This window comes from Puntigrus tetrazona, chromosome 9, assembly GCF_018831695.1.
Source record: "Puntigrus tetrazona isolate hp1 chromosome 9, ASM1883169v1, whole genome shotgun sequence".
Classification (NCBI taxonomy): domain Eukaryota; kingdom Metazoa; phylum Chordata; class Actinopteri; order Cypriniformes; family Cyprinidae; genus Puntigrus; species Puntigrus tetrazona.
Genome location: NC_056707.1, coordinates 18448217 through 18467640, shown reverse-complemented (window position 1 = coordinate 18467640; position 19424 = coordinate 18448217). Strand labels below are relative to the sequence as shown.

The 19424-nt window shown below is 35.5% G+C and overlaps 1 protein-coding gene across 2 annotated transcripts in view; it reads left to right on the top strand.

Moving 5' to 3' along the window:
* The window catches only part of adcy5 (adenylate cyclase 5), a 65802-nt gene that overhangs the window by 25233 nt on the left and 21145 nt on the right, over window positions 1-19424 (top strand). For both annotated transcript variants that reach the window (XM_043249266.1, XM_043249267.1), the window contains exons 2-4: window positions 10868-11017; window positions 11774-11895; window positions 19057-19168. In XM_043249266.1, coding sequence (XP_043105201.1) covers window positions 10868-11017; window positions 11774-11895; window positions 19057-19168 — 384 coding nt within the window. The remainder of the gene's footprint in view (window positions 1-10867; window positions 11018-11773; window positions 11896-19056; window positions 19169-19424) is intronic.

Sequence of the window (19424 nt, the reverse complement as noted above, 5' to 3'; positions counted from 1 at the left end):
AAGCTTTCGTTTCAGGAACTTCCTTAGAAGGGGCAACTGCCTATGTAGGGCACATGCAAGCAGCTCACAAGGTTTTGGAACAGAGCCCAAAAGTCTCAGTATGGTTGTCTCCATGAGTGGTTGATCAGTATGGGTGTCCAGTGGCTAATGTGCTGTAATGTGCCAGATTTAATTCTCTTAAATCATTTAATAACCAAAGAAAAAAATTTTTTAGCCTTTGTCCTTCCTGAAAAGTAAAACTATTATTTTGGTAGTAACGAAAGTAGCTACTTATTTTTTTTTTTTTTTTTTTTACATCTGCCATATGGGTTTATATATTGCCAGTGGCACAAGTCTTAAAATAGCCAGAAAAATCACAGATATTTCATATCTTCTAGCCGTCTTTTCATATTTAGATTTTTATGCACAAAATTAACATGAATGAACGTATTTTATTTCAATTGTGGAAAGATGTCAATGCACAGCATTTTTCAGTCTCAAGTCCACTAAAGTTAAATTACTCTGTCAGATTTGTTTGTCAAACAGGATGGCAGATTTGGAATTATGATTGGCCAGATTGCCTGTCAATAAAACCTTTTTGCGAAGGGTCAGTTGGAGTTTACATAGTTTTTGCAGTTGCAACATCCAGGTACTGCAAATTTTGCATATCTCTCTTAATATCCAACATATCGATTATTTCAGAAGTCCTGTTGTGTGGGGGGAATCACAAGGACAATCGCATATGCGCTCTGTAGATTTGATGGAATGATCTGATGGAAGCCGGAACCATTACTGGCCTTCAGCTCAGTCTGTAATGTTTAATGTCCATTCTCATGAAATCTCCACAACTTCATCCAAACACTTTTCTGTAAAAACCAGGCTAAACACTATTGCCATTCTTTTTTTCCTGTTGTCCACCATTTGTTGTCATTTTGCGAGATTTCCTGTGTTTAGACTCTAGTTGTTTGTGAATGGAATCGATTAGTATGTGGTGTTCTCTCATGGTCACATAACGGCACTGTAGGAACAAAACTGTTAAATATATGATTTATTTATTTAGTTGGTTATGTGTGGTCTCACATTTTCTGATTCCTGATTTTAGAAACCTTTTAGTGTGGACCAGTCTTTCTGACACTTCATTTTAGTTCATGGATGGCTCTGCTAATAAACTGATGTCCTGAATCGGGTGTCTTTTATCAACAGCACTGCACATTTTATACATTTACATTATTTAAAGGGATAATTCACCCCAAAATAAATAAATAAATAAGTTCTTACATCTAATATACAAATACGTCCAACTGTCCTGGTCCAACCATCTAGACACAAAACAATCAGTTTGGCTGAAAAACTGAATAGTATTTATCTAAGTTCTTACCTCATTACTGCCACCTAATGATCCTAATTGAGATTTTAGATTAATTCTCCTAATTGAGATTTTAGATTTTGCATGTGGTGTTTTCTTTTTTACTTTCAAAGATTGTGGGCTCATTAAGTGGCATTATGTGACTGACAGACTGCAACAGTTTGAGTTAAAAATCTTTGTGTATCTACTGAAGAAACAAAGTCCTTTTAAATAATTTAAATGTATAAATTGTGTAGTGCTATTGATTCACATAACCAGAACCAAAAAAAAACTTGACAGAGAAATCAGAAATTTCAGTATGAATTTTATAGTTCTATTGTCAGAAATGGTCTATTTTATTTATCTAAAGATTTGAGAAGAACATCTTAGATGGAGCTGATTCTTTATTGCAACGTGGCAAAACGTTGTCTCTTGAGCTATGAAAAAGCAACCTATGAACGATTGTTTTCCTCTGGGTATGATTTTTCACTGCTCTCTATGTATCATTAAACTCGAAGCTGCTAACAAATGGAGCTTTAAAAAAGGAAAAATAATACAAAACAACATTTCATAGCAGTTCCTCAATTGTTTCATGGGGCTGATGGTGTAAAGCACCTGACAACAAGAGCAGTCGGATCTGTGTTTTCTTTGCCTGAGGAGTCATTAGTGTGAAAACACGGTTATATTTTGAGGACACTGCTTGATTGGTTTGTGACATTTAGAACCCGTTAATGGCTTTTTACTTGGACAAACCTCAAGTGACCTGCATTGGGAAGGCTGTTGGAAACATCATGTGTTGTAGCCACAAAAAGGCTATTCAACCCATTTTTAAGGAGGTTTAAAAATGCTTCATGAATGCATGTAACCAGGCACTTGTTAAATAACTTCATAGACTGTGGTTATAAACATCCAGCCTTGGCATAATGAGCAGTACAGTCATTTGAATAAAGCTGATCATTATGAGGGTGATGACATTCATTAAAGACTCGCATTTACCGAAGTTTAATAGTGTGATCGTGGTTGCCATCTCCTAGCAACAATTTGTTCCAGTTGACACAGAGAATTGTATTCCCCAGTGGAAGACTATTATTACTGGGGTAATCCTGGATTTTTCAAGTGAAAACCAAAGAAAAAATCATTAGCAAATGACAGTAAATGTACTGAGGCCAGACTGATGGTTCTTAAAGGAGTAGTTAAACTAAAAAAAATTATATTTATTGAAAATGTACTCACCCTGAGGGCATCTAAGATGTAGATGACTTCAGAATAGATGTAGCGTTGCATGACTCTGCAGTGAATGGGTGCCGTCGTAATAAGAGGTTATACCACACCATTCCAGTCCATCAATTAATATCCTGTACATCTAAAAATTACATGTTTGTATTAAATCCACAATCATTTTTTTTTTAGCTTTAAATCGGTTAATATACAAGTCATCCATTCATAACAAGGATGTCTAGGCTGAATCGGGAGAGAAATATACACAAACAAAGCAGCTTTATAAATGAAAACAGTAGAACATTCGTAAACAAATGTCTAACATGGGTCAGAATTTTAATATTAGTGCATCTTTTAGTTACATTTGTAGTGCTTTTTATGGTGCACTCTTTTTGCTTCATGATATATTTCCTATTGTATTTGTCTAAAAGAAGGTCGTATACATCTACGATGGCTCTAGGATGAATAAACCATGCTGTAAGTTTCTTTTTTGGGTGAATTGCTCCTTCAAGGCCATAGGCACCGTGACTGACTGGTTTATAAAGTATTTCAAACTAAATCTTTGAAATTTATGCTCCGCCAGTTACTTAATAGCAGCTATGCTTAAAACTCATTTGACCCATGCATGAAATTACATTTCTTAATAGTGACCCATAACTAAGTTCTGCTTTTGTTATGGCTGTGTAGCATCAATTAACAATCCCTGTTGACGTATGGAATACAGTAGCAGGAAACAATGACTTCATCCGCTAGAGAGTAGCATCCTTTCCATTTTCATCACTTTTGGTTCCCAAGAGCTGCTCTGCTGTGTTTTGCAAGATGTGTCCTTGGAAAACCTCTAGCTTCTTTCTCCATGTGGATGTGTGACTTCCCTGTTGAAGTCCTCTGTATGCAAGATTCATAAGTAACTACTACTACTTTATGCTCGATCAAGGTTATATTAAGTAAGTAGTCTTAAGCAGATTTGTTTGCCTTTTAGATGTATTATCATCCACATAACGCTTGGTACCACTTGGTGTTTGTAGTCTCAGCATATTAAATTTGAATGGTAGTGTAATCTGTCTTGATTGGCGTACTTTTATGTCTGATGTGCTGAATTTTACCTCAATTAACTATAGCATTGATTGGGCGATAGACCTCGTTTAATGTATTAAAGTTTGTCTCTTGCTTATATCTGAATGATGTGGAGGGAAATTGGATTTAAGAGCTTTGCTAGTGACATCAAAGGGCTGCCAAAGCCCAGAGCCACATGTGGCTGGTGTTTGCTGTGGCTATATCTGGAGTATGTGTATGCTTTATTTGTTTTGATGTGGAGGATAAAAAATTGAAAATGCTTTCTATTCTTTTTTTTGTTTTTTTTTTCTACCAGCAGGCCTAGTGGTTCTCTTCAAAGGTGTGACTCAGAATGTGACATTTAGGACCCTTTCAAAATCAGGCCTGTCGTGGATCACACCAGTGTTACCGTGAGAGCACTCTGAAGGTCTCTGTGCTGAAGTGTCTTTCAAAAAGACATCACAAAAGACATGGGCGATTCTCAAGTGTATTGTCATCTTTATCAATGTTTTATCAAAAACGTCTTTTACGTGATCAGTATAAAGCCCTGTAGGCAGATAATTGTATTTAAGAGCTGACTCTGGGGAGTTCTGCTAGCTACTGTCATGACCTTCCTATCGCGAGGGGTCACATGAGCTTCCTGCCATGCAGAAAGAGAACACAAGACAGAGTTCAAAAGACATTTCCTGGAAGAGAGAGTAATGGTGACATAAAGGGTGACAAAGATTCTTTGTTCTTTAATGACAAAGGTTTATTCTTTATACTAGAGTCACAGATTTTTTTTTTTTTTGTTATATATTCCTCATCAACAGTGATTGCAATAGTAATTCTTACACTAAGTTTTGCGTTATTTTATTTTTCTTTTAAATTTAAAAAAAAAAAGCTCTCCAAGACTGGATTTGTTTAATTTTTTCATAACATTTACAATGTTTATGTTCTTTTGACAGCAAAGCAGATTTTTTTTTTAGCAGCCTGTTATTCAGCGTTAGATGATCAATGAAAACTTTGAACAATTCTTTGAACAGATAAATATCAAAAGAGCAGCTTTTAACCAAATTGTAAGTGCATCCTTCCTCATTAAAAATGATTACCAAACCAAAATGAATATCTTACCAAACCCAAACTTTTGACTGGTAGTATTCTGAAAAGCTGAGCTAGTAGCATTATGTTTAATCCCCAACACTTCTGATAAGGCAATTTACCTATTCCTTGCCTTAAAGGGGTAAAATATATTAGTAAAATGAGATGCATCCTATCGTTTAACCTGATACAGATAGCAGAACCTTCAGAAAGTGTTGGAGAGAGGGGAAAAACGGGGGACTGTTGTTTGGACAAATATTGACTTGTGGCACATTTTGCTTGGTGGGATTTTTATGGTATCGCCAGCAATCATTAATCTCTCTGAAATAATGTTTTGCTGTGCCTGTTCCCTAGTTACAGTTCAAGCCGTCTGAGGCAGTACGCTTCTATGAACACAGTCAGACAGCTCAGCCAGCCATGCCTCTCCACGGCATGGAATGACAGCTCTATCCCTGTTTTTGCTCCCACGTGATTGACAGCTATATTGCATAGAAAATGAGTGGTTGACTGTGTTTTATTGTTCAGGTTGCGCTCTTTATAAACGCACTGGCCTCCGTTTGTCTGTTATTAAATCCATATTCATTAAAGATGCATGAGGACCTTCTCCTGGCACAGCATGTTGACTATAATATTAGACTTTAGAAAACATGTTGCGTTTGAGGCCAGAATTTCTCATATTTCTTTAAGACCAGAAACAAAGGTTGACTGTGAACAAGTATGCAAACATAGAGGCAAATGCTTGGTCAACCATTGTATATTTGCGTTCTATAGCGTTACTCTTGTGGTAACATGCTGATATTCAGGGAATGGAAAAGTTACTGAATGTTTGTGTTATTTATAAATGTAATGTGCAAATTAACAAAAAATTATATTCAAATATTTAATATTGCAACATTCAAAACTTTAAATAGGTCTAACGCTTTTGCTACAGCAAGACTAAAGGACATCCTTTTATGCAATTTATGAAGTATGGAAGTACTTCAGCCAGCCAGCCATCTCTTGCATCAGTTGTATTTTTCTTCTTTAATAGTTTGTTTAGCTCAGAGCTGTCAGAGCTATCCATTAGGTGTGTTGGACCTCAAGGTTCAGCTTAAACCTCATACTTCACCATTAATGTTCACCTTGCTAGAATAATGCATGCCAGTATCATCCATTACACAGACTGTGTTCTTATGAGGGTGCATTTCTCCCGAGCATCATAGTCCTATTTTGCATGAAATGTAAATAACACATAGGGATGCTATTTTCATGAGAAATGAAAATGCTTGACATATTGCTCATACTACAGATTGCATACTAGAACAGCATTCCTGACATCTTTTGTTTCACATTTGTTTTTGTTGTTAGCTTTGTGCAACAGCTGGCATACAGGTGGACTCCTAACAAATAATGTTTGTGGATCATGTATTATTAAGTGTAGCATAAACACCAAATAAAGCTATTTAGGTAACAATATTTGAATTTTTGTATTTTTTTATATGTATAACGCATTTCTATAATAATATATAATTTTTTGCCATTTAAACAAAGTTGTTCATTTATGTATATTCATGTACAAGTATGCATAAATTTCACAAAATGTATGAGAACATAGAACTATATAGAAACTAGTTTCAAGACCTTTTGAGTTCACTCAACTTATCAAAAAAATTAAAAATACTTTCTGATTCCATAAACTGTAATGTAATCATAATTTATACTTTGTGCTTCAAGTTTAATAAGCTGTCATTTTGCTTTAAATTCAAAATGTCAATGTCAATTTAAAAAAACACTCTTTATCTCTTGTTTTGGCAGACCTTTTTGACTAGGCAATTTAATTATAATTTGTCATTTCAACATTTTCTACTTTAGAAAGTTCAATCGACTTTTTAAAATAGACAAAATTGTATTTTGTACAGTTGATTTTCCAGTAGCTTCACAGCACAACTGATTTGTTAAATTAAGTTCGTACAGAGCTTATCAGTTTAGCGACGTCGGCTCATTGAAAGGTACTTTGTGGTTGATCACTTTACTTAAGAGTCAGGTGGTTTCCTGTTCTCTGCGCAGGTTTGGACTTGAAGCCAAAAGTCAAAATAGTAAAGCATCAGAAACAAAACTTGTATTATATCATCACCCAAGTATTTTGAGACTTTGCTTATCTTGTTCACACTATTTTAGAATCCTGGCTCTAAGACCTCAGCCAGCTGTTCCAATTCAAAGGGTTTGCATCTGGTATCTGTGGGTTTCCTGCCCTGGTTGGCCTTGACCGTGAATGAGTGAGTGATTGGCTTCGCTGAGGACCCTATGACTGACCCATCCTCTCCCAATCATTATGAATATATCCAACAAATGCAGCTACATCTGTCAAGGTGGCGGGTTGAATTAGCAGTCATCGTGAATAACACATGAGGTGAAGCACAAAGGGCTGATTTGAGAAGCGTGATGCATATATTAATCTCTTAAAAACAAAAGGGTGCATGCAATTTTTTTTTTTTTTTTCCGCCCCCTGCTCTGATAGCAGTCGGATCCCCCGCATTCCTCCAGCCGAGAAGCTCTATTATGTATCCCCTCCTACTCGGTGACAGAGGTATTTCACCAATTTCCTAATAAGGACATTTTGGAACGTAAAAGGGGAGTGTATTAATAGAGAGGATTATTGCTTAGGAATATTTGCATTACAGCGCGTGTGTGTTTCCATGGCACTGGTTGAGTTAATGCACAACTGGCCCCGAAGATCCACTGCGCGATGCAGCAGACACCCAACACTGCAGCTGCTGCTCCCAGATAATGTTGTAGCCTGATATCACATATTCAATCAGCAGAACTTAAGTGAGCTGAAATGAAATGACTTTCAGGGCCGGTCTCGGCTCTTTATGATGGACTCCCTGATGCTGAAATCACTAAGGGATGAACGTGCATGTAACAAATGAAGGGCTAAATGTGTTTATTTGGATGCGTGACACAAACCAACCTGTCCTTTTTTTACACTTTGCTTTTGGTCTCTATTCACTCCTGTCTTTGTCATGAGTTCTTTTGTGGTTCCTGCGTTTAATTTCTGCATTATGAGCCATAAATAGACAGATGGCCCACCTAAAATGTAAAATCATGCTATTTAACTCACTACAATGTTGTTCCATTTCTGTATGTTGTTATGGTTCCAAACCTGAATTCCAAAATTGAATGCAGTGCATACACTCTGTTTATCCTGATATGTTTTTGCCTTATTTTTTACATTTATTTAAATGTTGATATTTTGTTGGATATTTAATTATGCATATTGATTTAAATGGAAATTAAGTTATTACTATAACACACACACACACACACACACACACAAACAAATCTCTTTTCTGCATATTCTAGTTTAAGACGCAAGCAGTGACATTTGTTTAATAATGTAAAAGATGGCATTATGAGCCATATTTAAATGTTAGTGCCAGTGGAGGGAAGATCATTCAGTAGTGACCTAAATTTGGACAAAAAGTGATTGTATTGAGTTTTTTAATGAACGCTTTTTCTATGTGATGCTTCCGTTAGTGTGGTGCCAAGAAAAGGTGGTTTGTTTTGATGCATGCAGACTGTAATCATTATTGATTGCCCTTCTCCTCTCTTGAGTAACCAAAGTTCTTTTTTCCATTTTCTGTGACGTTAGGCTCAAAAGGACATTTGATGAAAGTTGACTGTAGATGTCACTAGTGTTTTCATAAAGACTGAAAAGCAGACGCGTATTAAAGCTTTCTGTTGGACGTGATTCTTAATGTTTTTTTTTTTTTTTTTATGAACAGCTGCACACAATTTTTTATGATATTTTTCACTAAATACATTTGACTGTGATTGGTGCTTCCTCATAAATTATGCTAATTAATAATACTACTAATAATAAAGTTTTAGGCAAAAATACATCATAAAGAGTTAAAAATAGAGTTTTGTTAATTAGATCAATTACAGGCAAAGCAAAAGCAAAGTTATGTTAATGCAATCCATATTAGGGTGAAGTGTCTGCTGCGGCTGTGTTTTGGACCCTGAGGTCATGGCAGAGATATGTCTGCTGAAGTTCAGTCCAGCTCAAGCAAAGATATTATGGGAATGCGTCTCGCTGCCCGTGATACCACTGTGTTTAGAAGGAGTCAAGACGCCCTGTTCCTGACCCCGCTTGTGGAAGAGAGGGAGGAGGGCCTTTTTAGCCCAGATAAATTGAACTGCATTGACACTGAACAGCTTCAGGTTCTTTGGCAAGTCTTTATCATACATGCTATTTTAAGGTTGTAGACTTTCTGGATTTGCTTTCTCTTATTGAACCACAAACTCATCTTGGACATAACAATGTGAAAATAAAATAAGGCGTGTTTTTGTCCGTGTGTCACCAATTAATTAATTCTATGGTAGCAAAGATACAGCCAGATATTCAGAACTGATACAGCTGTGAGGGGAAAAAAATCAGATATTCAGAACTGTGGTTCTGGGACAACTAAAACACTTTTATAAATGAAAAACTCCAAGATCTAGTAGATGAGCATTTAAAAATCAGCGATAAAAATAGGGCCATCTGTGAGTGTCCCTGCTCCAAATTTGTGAAGTGAAAACTCTCCTAATAGTTTTTGACTGTTCTGGGACCTACTTTCAGTTTATTTAAAACTTGTTTCATAAACACAGCCTAAAAACAATTTGATTACTTATTAAATGTTATTCCCCATTCAGTGAGACAATGTAACATGTAATGCTAAATTTCTACAAATCTTTTCCAATAAAGAAACAAAATCATCTACATCTTTTGGATGGATGGAGAGTGATAAAGTTGTAGTAAATTTACATTTTTGGGCACACTCCTTTTAACACCAGTGATTCACTCACTTGTTTAAATTAATTGCGTAGCAGTTGTTTAACTAAATATGAGTTAACACTTATAAAACATTTTGAAATGCATCATAAAAATAGTTTGGCAGAAATTACAGTTTGATACTCCCAGAATGCCAAGGTTGCACAACAAACTCAATTGAGTAAATCATAGATAAACTATTCCAAATGATTGTCAGTGTAATCTAATTAAACTTTATTGGTGTGTGCTGAGATTGAACATACCGAAAATAAAACATAAATCATGAGTTTTACAACAAGTGGAAATCGCATGTAGAGGGATAGTTCACCCATAAATGAAAGTTGTTTTACTCGCCCTTATGTCGCTCTGAACCCGTATGATTCTGTGAAGCACTATATATTAAATATTTGAATCTGGTTATATGTGACCTGTCCTGGCAAAATGATTCAGAATGCACACAGACTGATTTTGAGCTAGAGGCAAAATAATTTAAAAAATTCTGTTTTGGACAAATTTGATGTTTTCAAAAAAATTCATTAAACCCTCTTCTAGCGACCCCAGTACTTCAAATAGTAATTAAGCATCTAAAATAATCTTTATTTGTACAATTTCTGAGAGGAGTAGGCTTTTCTCTTCTCGCTTCTGGAGGACTGCTTTTGCTTCATACCACAAGGTGTAAGTCTATTGTTGCAAAACTTTGTGAATAATCATAGAATTCTCGAAGTCCAAACCAGTAAAATATGATTTCAAGCCCATGAAAACGAAACAGTCTCACTAATGCATATTGCTAAATATGTCTTGATTCTCACAGTCATCATCTGTTGTCTTACATGAACATTTAGTTAATGGTTAGGGGAAAATCTGATGTGTAACATTAAATTCGATCCATGCATTACAGTAGGTCTTAATATAGATCTGTCCCAATGTTAGTCACATTCAAATAAAACACACTCACCGCTCTTGATAAAATACTGTTTATTTGCATCTTTTTATTGTGATTAGTAATATATTAATAATTATTAAGAAAAGGATTAGAAAAAAAATATTCAGCATTGTTTGCTGATTTTATTTTGGAATCATTAACTAGATTTTTCTGGAAATAAGATCCGCTGACTCTGTTGCCTTCAAACAGCTGTAGCTCAGTAATATTTTTTTTTTGTCCGATTCCAGCAATATTTTAACGTGGAAATATTTTTTTTTTCATTTGCGCAGTTTGACTTATTTTGTAACTTGTTTATTTTGTCCATACAGGTGAAAGTTAGAAAGGTCCAGTATTAGATTTTAATAGATTTCAAATTTTGAGCTCTTGTTTTATGGGAACAACACATCAATCATAAATATCAATGTTTGGTCTCTAAAGGTGATCTCTAAATGTTGTGGTGTTCTTTCTTTTGCAGCTTGTGTCCAATGTCCTGATCTTCTCGTGCACTAATATAGTTGGCGTGTGCACACACTATCCAGCAGAAGGCTCACAGAGACAAGCCTTCCAGGAGACAAGAGAATGTATTCAAGCCCGCCTGCACTCTCAGAGAGAAAACCAGCAACAGGTGAGAGTCCGTATATGATAAGAGCACATTTTATTTGCTATTTTTTTTTCTCTTTGTAACTCACAAGGCTTCTGTGTTAAAAAAAAAAGTACTTTAATCAGGTACCCAAAGTAACATGATAAATACTATGGTATGTATTTAAGCACCTAGTAGAACCTTTATATTAGAATGAACAAACATTCCGTGCAAATGTGTCTTTCTTTCTTTTAGACTCAAATATGTGTGAGGAAATAACCTCAGATTGCTTGGAATAGAACTAAATGAATGAAAAGTCTTTCTGCTGGAGTCCATTCACATGTCTATTGATTTTCAGTATAGATTTGAAGCTGTGAGAAAACTGGTGCACAGAGACACGCGGTTCTGATTAATTTGTGAGATTAGAACCATATCCTAGAACACTACGGAGATTCATATAAAGGAAGCAAAGGAAAAAAATGATTCTGCGGTTCCCACTGAGGCCATTCACCATTTATGTCTGCTATATATATATATATATATATATATATATATATATATATATATATATATATATATATATATATATATGTCAAGTGTTTTCAAAATAACAGTATACAATCTGTATTATCATTATTATCCTGTCACAGTCAGTGTAATATATGGAATAATGTTTTTAGAATGAATGTAATTTCCTTTAGTTTTCTCTTTTCCTGAGAGCAAGTAAGATCTTTCGACACGTGGCGCTCTTCTCTTTGTTGCTACCTGTCTTTTCCTTACTATCACTGTCATCATTTGCAGGAACGCCTCCTCCTCTCTGTGCTTCCTCGACATGTCGCCATGGAGATGAAAGCCGACATAAATGCCAAACAAGAAGATATGATGTTCCACAAGATCTATATTCAAAAGCATGACAATGTGAGGTAAGAGTGACTCCTTAAATAGCCTGAAAGACAGTAGTAAGTGTTTGCTTCTCAAAACACTTTTAAAGCCACAGTAATCAAATGCAATTACTTTTACATATAATTATGGTAGTAATTAGTTAGGTTACAAGATCTTTTCGAGTATACATGGTTACCCTGTTGATAACTATGTGTGTGTGTGTATGTGTATATATGTGTGTGTGTGTGTGTGTATATATATATATATATATATATATATATATATATATATATATATATATATATATATATATATATATATATATATATATATATATTTTTTTTTTTTGTGATTTATGCTCTCTCTGTAAATTACATATACATGTATATGGGTAGTTGACAAATAAAAATTGGACTGCGTCCTATGGTACAGCATAGCAATAAAACGTAACATAGAAATAACATAAGGAAAATGCATCTTAATTTTTACAAATTGCAGAGGTTTATCTTCAGTGTTAAGTGTTTTTGTTTTTTTGTCACATTACACTGATGCATAAACTGCCTATATACTGCCTCAGACTTCATTGACTATCTTACTACATTTTAGAACAGACCACATTAAGTGTTTTCTATATATGATAAGTGTTAGATATTGCACCCTCTTGTGGTTTAAAAGAAGAAAACATTCACTCATCTCTTTCTCCAACTGACCATCCCTGTGTCAAAGCAGCTCTTCTGAGCGTCTACAGACACTTTCCCACTGATTACGTGCCGATTTTTGTCACACCACCGGACTAGATGGACAAACACAAGAAGTCCTATTAAGTATTTTTAACCTCTTTTTGGTTTTTAATCTTATGAAGGTTTAAGTTTAAAAGCATGTGGGTCTCAGGTCATTGACATGAGACAACTCGAGAATCCTCGGATGAATGATGATTCTCCGCAGTTATGAAGTCTAAATATGGAGGGTAGAGATTAACCCAAGAAATAATATGGTTTGACAGGGAAGGAGTTGGGTTTAGCGAGTGCTAAGGCATGGCTACTGCCTGCCACACCATATTAAAGCTAAAACTTAGTACAGCAATACAAATTTTATTTCAGTTTTTCCCCAAAAACAAATAATTCAAACCATAATCTTATATTTTCTGGCAAATTTGATTTTATTTTGAAAAGTATGAAATTTACATCTAATGCTGGTTTATTGCACATATTAATATACATTTTGGACGTATAGCCACTATCTTTTAATTCTAGGTATTGTAGTTTAATTCTACTTTATATTCTAGTTTAATGTCTGCTTAGCATTTGTGAATTCACAGGTACGTGGATGTTTGTACTGACCGTAATTTGCAGTGATCAGAAATAATTTGTTTTCACTGAGAGTATCCGATTTCCTGCAATGCGATTGTTGTGAAAGTTGTGCAGCGCTTTATGCTTTATTAACTTGCACCTATGAATGGGGTACAGACGGAAAATTGCCACCTGATACTGTTCAATACAGCAGCAGCGCTTACTTGATAGTCTCATGTAGTCAGCCCTTTAGTCTGACGGCTGAAGGTCTGGAATACATGGCGGCTTTCACTGGCCAAGGCCTGCTCATGAAGCCTGTTGACAGGCATGTCAAACAACCAGTAAGAGATTGTTGCACTGAAATGTCGCCACAGTGTCTTTTAAAGATTGTGTGTCATAAACTTTAAATATTTCACATACTTTTAAAAGTCCAGCATTTAGTTCATTCTGATAATGCTGAAGAATGTGACGCGTCTCCCATAAATCCTGTATAATTCAGCGAATCCGACGACGAATTCGAAACTCCAGCGTTTTTGGTGTGCCATATGCATCAGATATTTAGATCCGTCTGAGACTACTTACTTGAAAAGAACAGCACAGAGACTCTTTGACCTCCGCTGTTTAAATGGCTGCAGCCCTACAGCAACTTCCTTTTGAAACAAAGGGCAACAGGAACTTGGGCTTTGTGAGCCGCTGGGCAGCGCGACTCCTGGCTCTCTGGGTTGTTGTCTGCTATCGAGGTTCTGTCTCTTATCCTTTTCCAGTAAAGCCCCAACCAAACAGGCTCCATGGTCAGAGGAATTATGTAAGTGTGCAGCCAAGCGATATCTCGCTAAGTGGAATATTGATAGGTCTGTTACTGGAGGACCCAGTGGTTTAATTGCTGAGGACAGTTATGTAACAATGTCTGTGTTTGAATCTTTGCTCCTGAGTGAAACCCACACTATTGTGGAAAGAGGAGGCTGGTAGGTTTGCTCGAGGAATGAACTGATAGTTTGTCTGGCGAGGCAGCGGTTACATCAAATGCTGGTGGACTTCAATAAAATTCTGATTTGATATTTTCCTCAGTAAGGACACATTGTATGCCAAAACCAAATTTGATGGACATATCGGTTAGCTTTGAAAAAAAAAAATAGAATTAATAATTTTATAATTATATAAATATATATATAAATATTATATATTAACATTATTTTTATATTTTACAAAATTAAGTTGTTTATTAAGTTGTTTATTACATTTTGCCAGTGCCAATTTCAATTTTTGTTCCTTGAGCCAATTCTGTTTGTCAAATTTCTTCATGGTTTGCTGTTTAGGTCTTTACTCTTGCTAAAACATTTGTTAATTTGTCCTTAGGTGAAAATCTAAAGTTGTTTTTTCATTCCCAAAAGCAATATGAATAACCAATATCTAATTCCTATAAGCAGTACGATTCTACTGTCTTCTAACTTTGTGGCTTAAACTAAGAAAAGTCTGTAATATGGTGTAATGTACCAATTAAAGAAAATCTCTTCATTTAATTTAGAATAGGTTTTTACTCATATTTTGAATTATGCGTTTCATTCTGATGTTAAAAACGACAGGGTTAAAGAGAAATATCTGTAAATTAGCAGAAAAGGTAGGGTTCATTTTAAGTGGATTTGCTCACATGCTGCACAATTGAAATAATTTAACTTACTATAAATAGTTTTATTCAACAAGGAAATACTATAGCTATGAGTAAAATATTGAACTTTTTATTTCTTTCGAATGTTTGCAGTTGAGGAGCGAGGCAGATTTGACAGGCTTTTATGCAACAGATTTATATCCAGTATCATAATTAAGCAATTGTAGAATCCGTTTGAGCTCCAGGGGCGATGGATCAGGAGGTCAGACCTCTCAAGCAGCGACCCTTGATGGATTCAGGAGGCCACATTATATAAGCTGGAAGTGTGACTTTGTGCAACATTCCATCCAGGGGCTTTCTTTTTTGGGCTGAAGTGGTTTTCATGCTGATATCCCTAAACAGACTGTTGCTGAACAACTACACGCTCCATTTATTAAATTTCCTGCCATTTCATTATGTAATTTTCCTGTCAACGCTTTGCTATTCTAACTTCCGATATAATTTAGTATATTCAGAGAGCAGCTACATTTGACCTTAGGGCTGCTGTCACCACAAATCCATTAGCATTGCTGCTGGCAAAGAGCTGTTGTTTTGCCCCTATTGACACAATATATATCTCACCATCAGCTTCCGAGAATAATCAGCATACACAGAGTGCATAATTAATTATGCTTTATATATTTGTAAATTAATCATTTATGCATTGCAGATTAGTTTGGGGTCAGTATGATGTTTGTATCTTATTTAACAAGGATGCATTTAATAGATCAGAAGTGACACTTAAAACATTTGTAATGTTACAAAAGATTTCTAATTCAAATGAATGCTGCTCTTTTGAATTTAATCAATCAAATAATTCTAAAATCTAATAAAAGTGTCTCTTGTTTTCTACAAAAATGTTAAGCAGGACAATGATAATAATAAGCAATGTTTTTTTGAAGATTAAATAATATTTAAAGACTGCACTGCATTGTAATATTTTACAAATAAATGCACAAATTAATAAAACAAAATACTGACCCCAAAATTGTTATCTGTAGTGTATATGATTTTTAAATATATTAATACATGAGTGATTTACAGTATATTGGCATGCATATTTTAACAATTATATTTTACAAAGCCATTTAAATAAGTTTTTTTCTTGTTGACTGGGATAAATTTAACCACAGCTGTCTTCCTCCGATTGGCGTTACTGGGTTTCAGAAAGCTGGCAGTCTAGGCCGTCTTTTCTTCTAGGATGCTCTGGATTTCACCGAATACTTTGCCTGATGTTAAAAGCCCCAGATTACCAGCACCTTATAAAGAACCTAGAGTGTGTTCATAATACTCCAGAGGTCATAATGTGTTTGGACTCATTTTAAAGAGCTGTCGTGCCATTGTGCCACACTGCAGTGACATTTTTGGTCCAGACTGCAGGGAGATGATGAGTCACCTCTGTTAACGATTAAATGAGGTTTAAAGATCCGCCTGAGATGCTCGCAGCATCAGAGAGCACTGCACTCTGTCTACTTTCAGAGTCAACTAACCTTAATCCACCCACCCAGGGGAGGCCTTTTATTTGAGCTTTATATATAGCAACTCTAATAGATCCGACAGCTGTATAGAAACCTTTGATCTATGACTAATGTAAGGGCTTCCGGATGCTATATTGTATAAGGGAGGGTTTGTATTTAGGTGTGCTTTTAGTTGGATTTTTAAAGGGATAGTTCACCCAAAATGATGCTGGTTTACAGAATAAAATAATACTTTGGGTGGGTTTTTGAAGGAAGGTACATTTCAAAAATGAATATTCTTTATTTGTTCGTAATTTGCTCATCCTGCTGTTACAAACGGATTAGTCTTTTGTATTGGTTTACAAACCCTTTCTTTATGCCAAAGTGCTTGTTTTAGTTTGATCGACTTAGTTTTGTTGCTAAAATGGCTCCTAAGCAACTAGTGTACAGTACAGTCATATGGTGTTTTTTGCTTTGGTTGTTTTTGATCATGGCTGTAGTAATAAGATGATAATGATTCCTGTTTTTCATCTTTGTCAGCTTCAGACATGGTCTCATGATGCTCTTTGTTCACTTGATTTCCTATGAAAAGGTGGCATCATTAATTCATTATGGCACATTGACATCGTAGAATAGGAAGTCGGCTAAATGAATCAAGAGGATCTGTTGTCCTTTTGTGCATTGAATTGTATCGTATAACCGTCAGGGGCCAGTTAAGAGACCAAATCAATTCCAGTAATTCAGTTAATTTCTGATGAAGAACCTCGAAACATCACACAGCTTGTCGACTTAACATTTTAAAAGCTGCTTCTACTTATTTTTTTAGTCAAGCACCCAGTTGAGATTGATGTGCATGCTTTTACCTTGCTCTTAGTAATTCAAACAATCTAATATAAATAATCAAATCTGTCAAAAAAAAAAAAATCTAAAATTTGTAACGCTAGAAAGCGAGAGGGCTAAAATTCAATGCAAGGCTCATACAATTTGAGCAAATTTGTCTCAGGATCAATTGTACTTGTGAATAACTTCAGATTTTATTTACTCTAATTTAACAAGCAGTTTGAACAGAACAGTTGAAGATAATTGATCAGAAATCAGCATGTTTATTTATTTTTTATGTTTATTTTATGTCTGTTTGGTATATTTAATATCTGTTTTTAGGGCAACAAATGATGTTTAAATCAGCAGGTTCAGGATGGTTTAGCCGCTATTTTAGTTGAAATGGCCCTCTATATTTAAAGTGCTGGAAAATTTAAGCATTTAATTGAGGTTTGAAACGTATTTTTGCAAATATGCAGATGGTCTGCAATGTTACAGTTCACACAAAGATCAATTGATTGAAAGCCATTAAACAGTCACGCTTTTTTCCAGGGATCCCAGCAAGCACGTAGGCTTCGAGAAAAAGGGAGTGGCAAACATCACATGAGATGAGCCTGCCTTCTGGGCCCTTTTTAAACATTCTGGAAATTGCCTTTGATATTGAGTCTCAACTGAGAGGTCACGCTCATCCGGATCCTGGGCTTCAGTCAAATTTGACTGTCTTTCTACTGTCACGATAGCTAGAGTGTCAGACCAGCCCTGAGCTGTTGAAAATAAAGCTAGATCAATGTCAGCATTGGTAAAAGCTCTGCAGATGAATATAGAATAGGAAAAGTCATTACAGCCCACAAGGTTTTGTTTTGTATTTCATTCAAGGTGCACAAAGAAGAACCATATCTGTTACTGGCTCCCACAGGGGAATATCGTGCTTTATTCACTTTTCTTGTCTCTGTATGCCCAACATTCTCTCAAAGTGAATGTCATCTATTGCTAAAGAGAGCGCACGCTCTCATCCGAACCTGTCTGCTGTGCCATTGGCATGGTAATTGAGCTGTGACGCTAGGATCACATTAGTTAGCTCATATTGTATCTATGTAAAGTCTGCTTCACAAATGGTCAGTTGAAATGAATAGCTGTGGGCGAGGGTTTCAATTGTCAGCCAGGTAACCGTGGCAACCATGTAATATAGGTGAATGTGCACTACACTGATATGTGGGGATGAGAGTCTGCGATGATTAACAAGAATGACCTGATTTTTTTTTTTCTTTCATTGGGTTTATTATTCATGTGGCAAATGCTTTTAACCACAATGAAAGTGTATATGTTTTATAATGCGTGTTCCCTGTGAATCAAACCCGTCACTTTGTTAGGAGCTTTCTTTGCGTTTGTATTTACATATAATGGGCTGGACTTATTTTATTTACTTTTAAAATAAATAAACCTCCCTCTTTCTTATTACACCATATGCACACTATATAGATCGATCTATCTATCTGTCTGTCTATCATCTGTCTGTCTATATCAAATTCTTTGAGTTTGATAATATTTTGTGAAAAATTGCGTTTTAAATATTTTTGGAATACAATGGCCAAGTTTGTTATTAAGGCTACTTTTAGTATTAGCATTGCATCCTAACTACAATCAATTTAGTATCTTGTAATATTTTACATTATTTGACTGAATTAGATTTTAAGATCTAGAAGTATTTGAATATTTAGTTTTTAATTTTAATTTTTAAGATTTAGCATATTTTAAGTAATAATTAACCATATTAAAAAGCTTTGGTATTGAAGGACATGGACAAAAGTAAAACGATAAGATCTGGACATAAAATACATTTTAAAAAGTAGCAAAAATAAATGGTGATAGCGTAGAGAAAGCATTTTGAGACCATCATACAGTATAACAATAGGAAAAACATTGAGATCTGTTAATAAAAATGTAAGTGCTTATAACTGATGAAACCTTCAATATTTCTCTCTCTTTCTGCAGTATCCTCTTTGCCGACATTGAGGGCTTCACCAGTCTGGCTTCCCAGTGCACGGCCCAGGAGTTAGTGATGACCCTCAACGAGCTCTTCGCACGATTCGATAAACTGGCCGCCGTAAGTGTCTGCACAGCAGCCCATGCCCTCAGCCGAACAGCTTTTTTTTTTTGCTGAAACACGATGGCAAACTGAGATGTAATCATATTAATTCCGCTCGCATCCCACTCACACAGCTGACTGGCATAGACAAGCCCTCCCTCCTGTCAGATGAGTGTTTGCGATCACGCTTCTCACACTGAGCTTCCCGCAGTTTTCCAGCTCAACTATCTCCTCGTTATCTCCACCAGTGGTGGTGACTCATCGCGGCCATGCA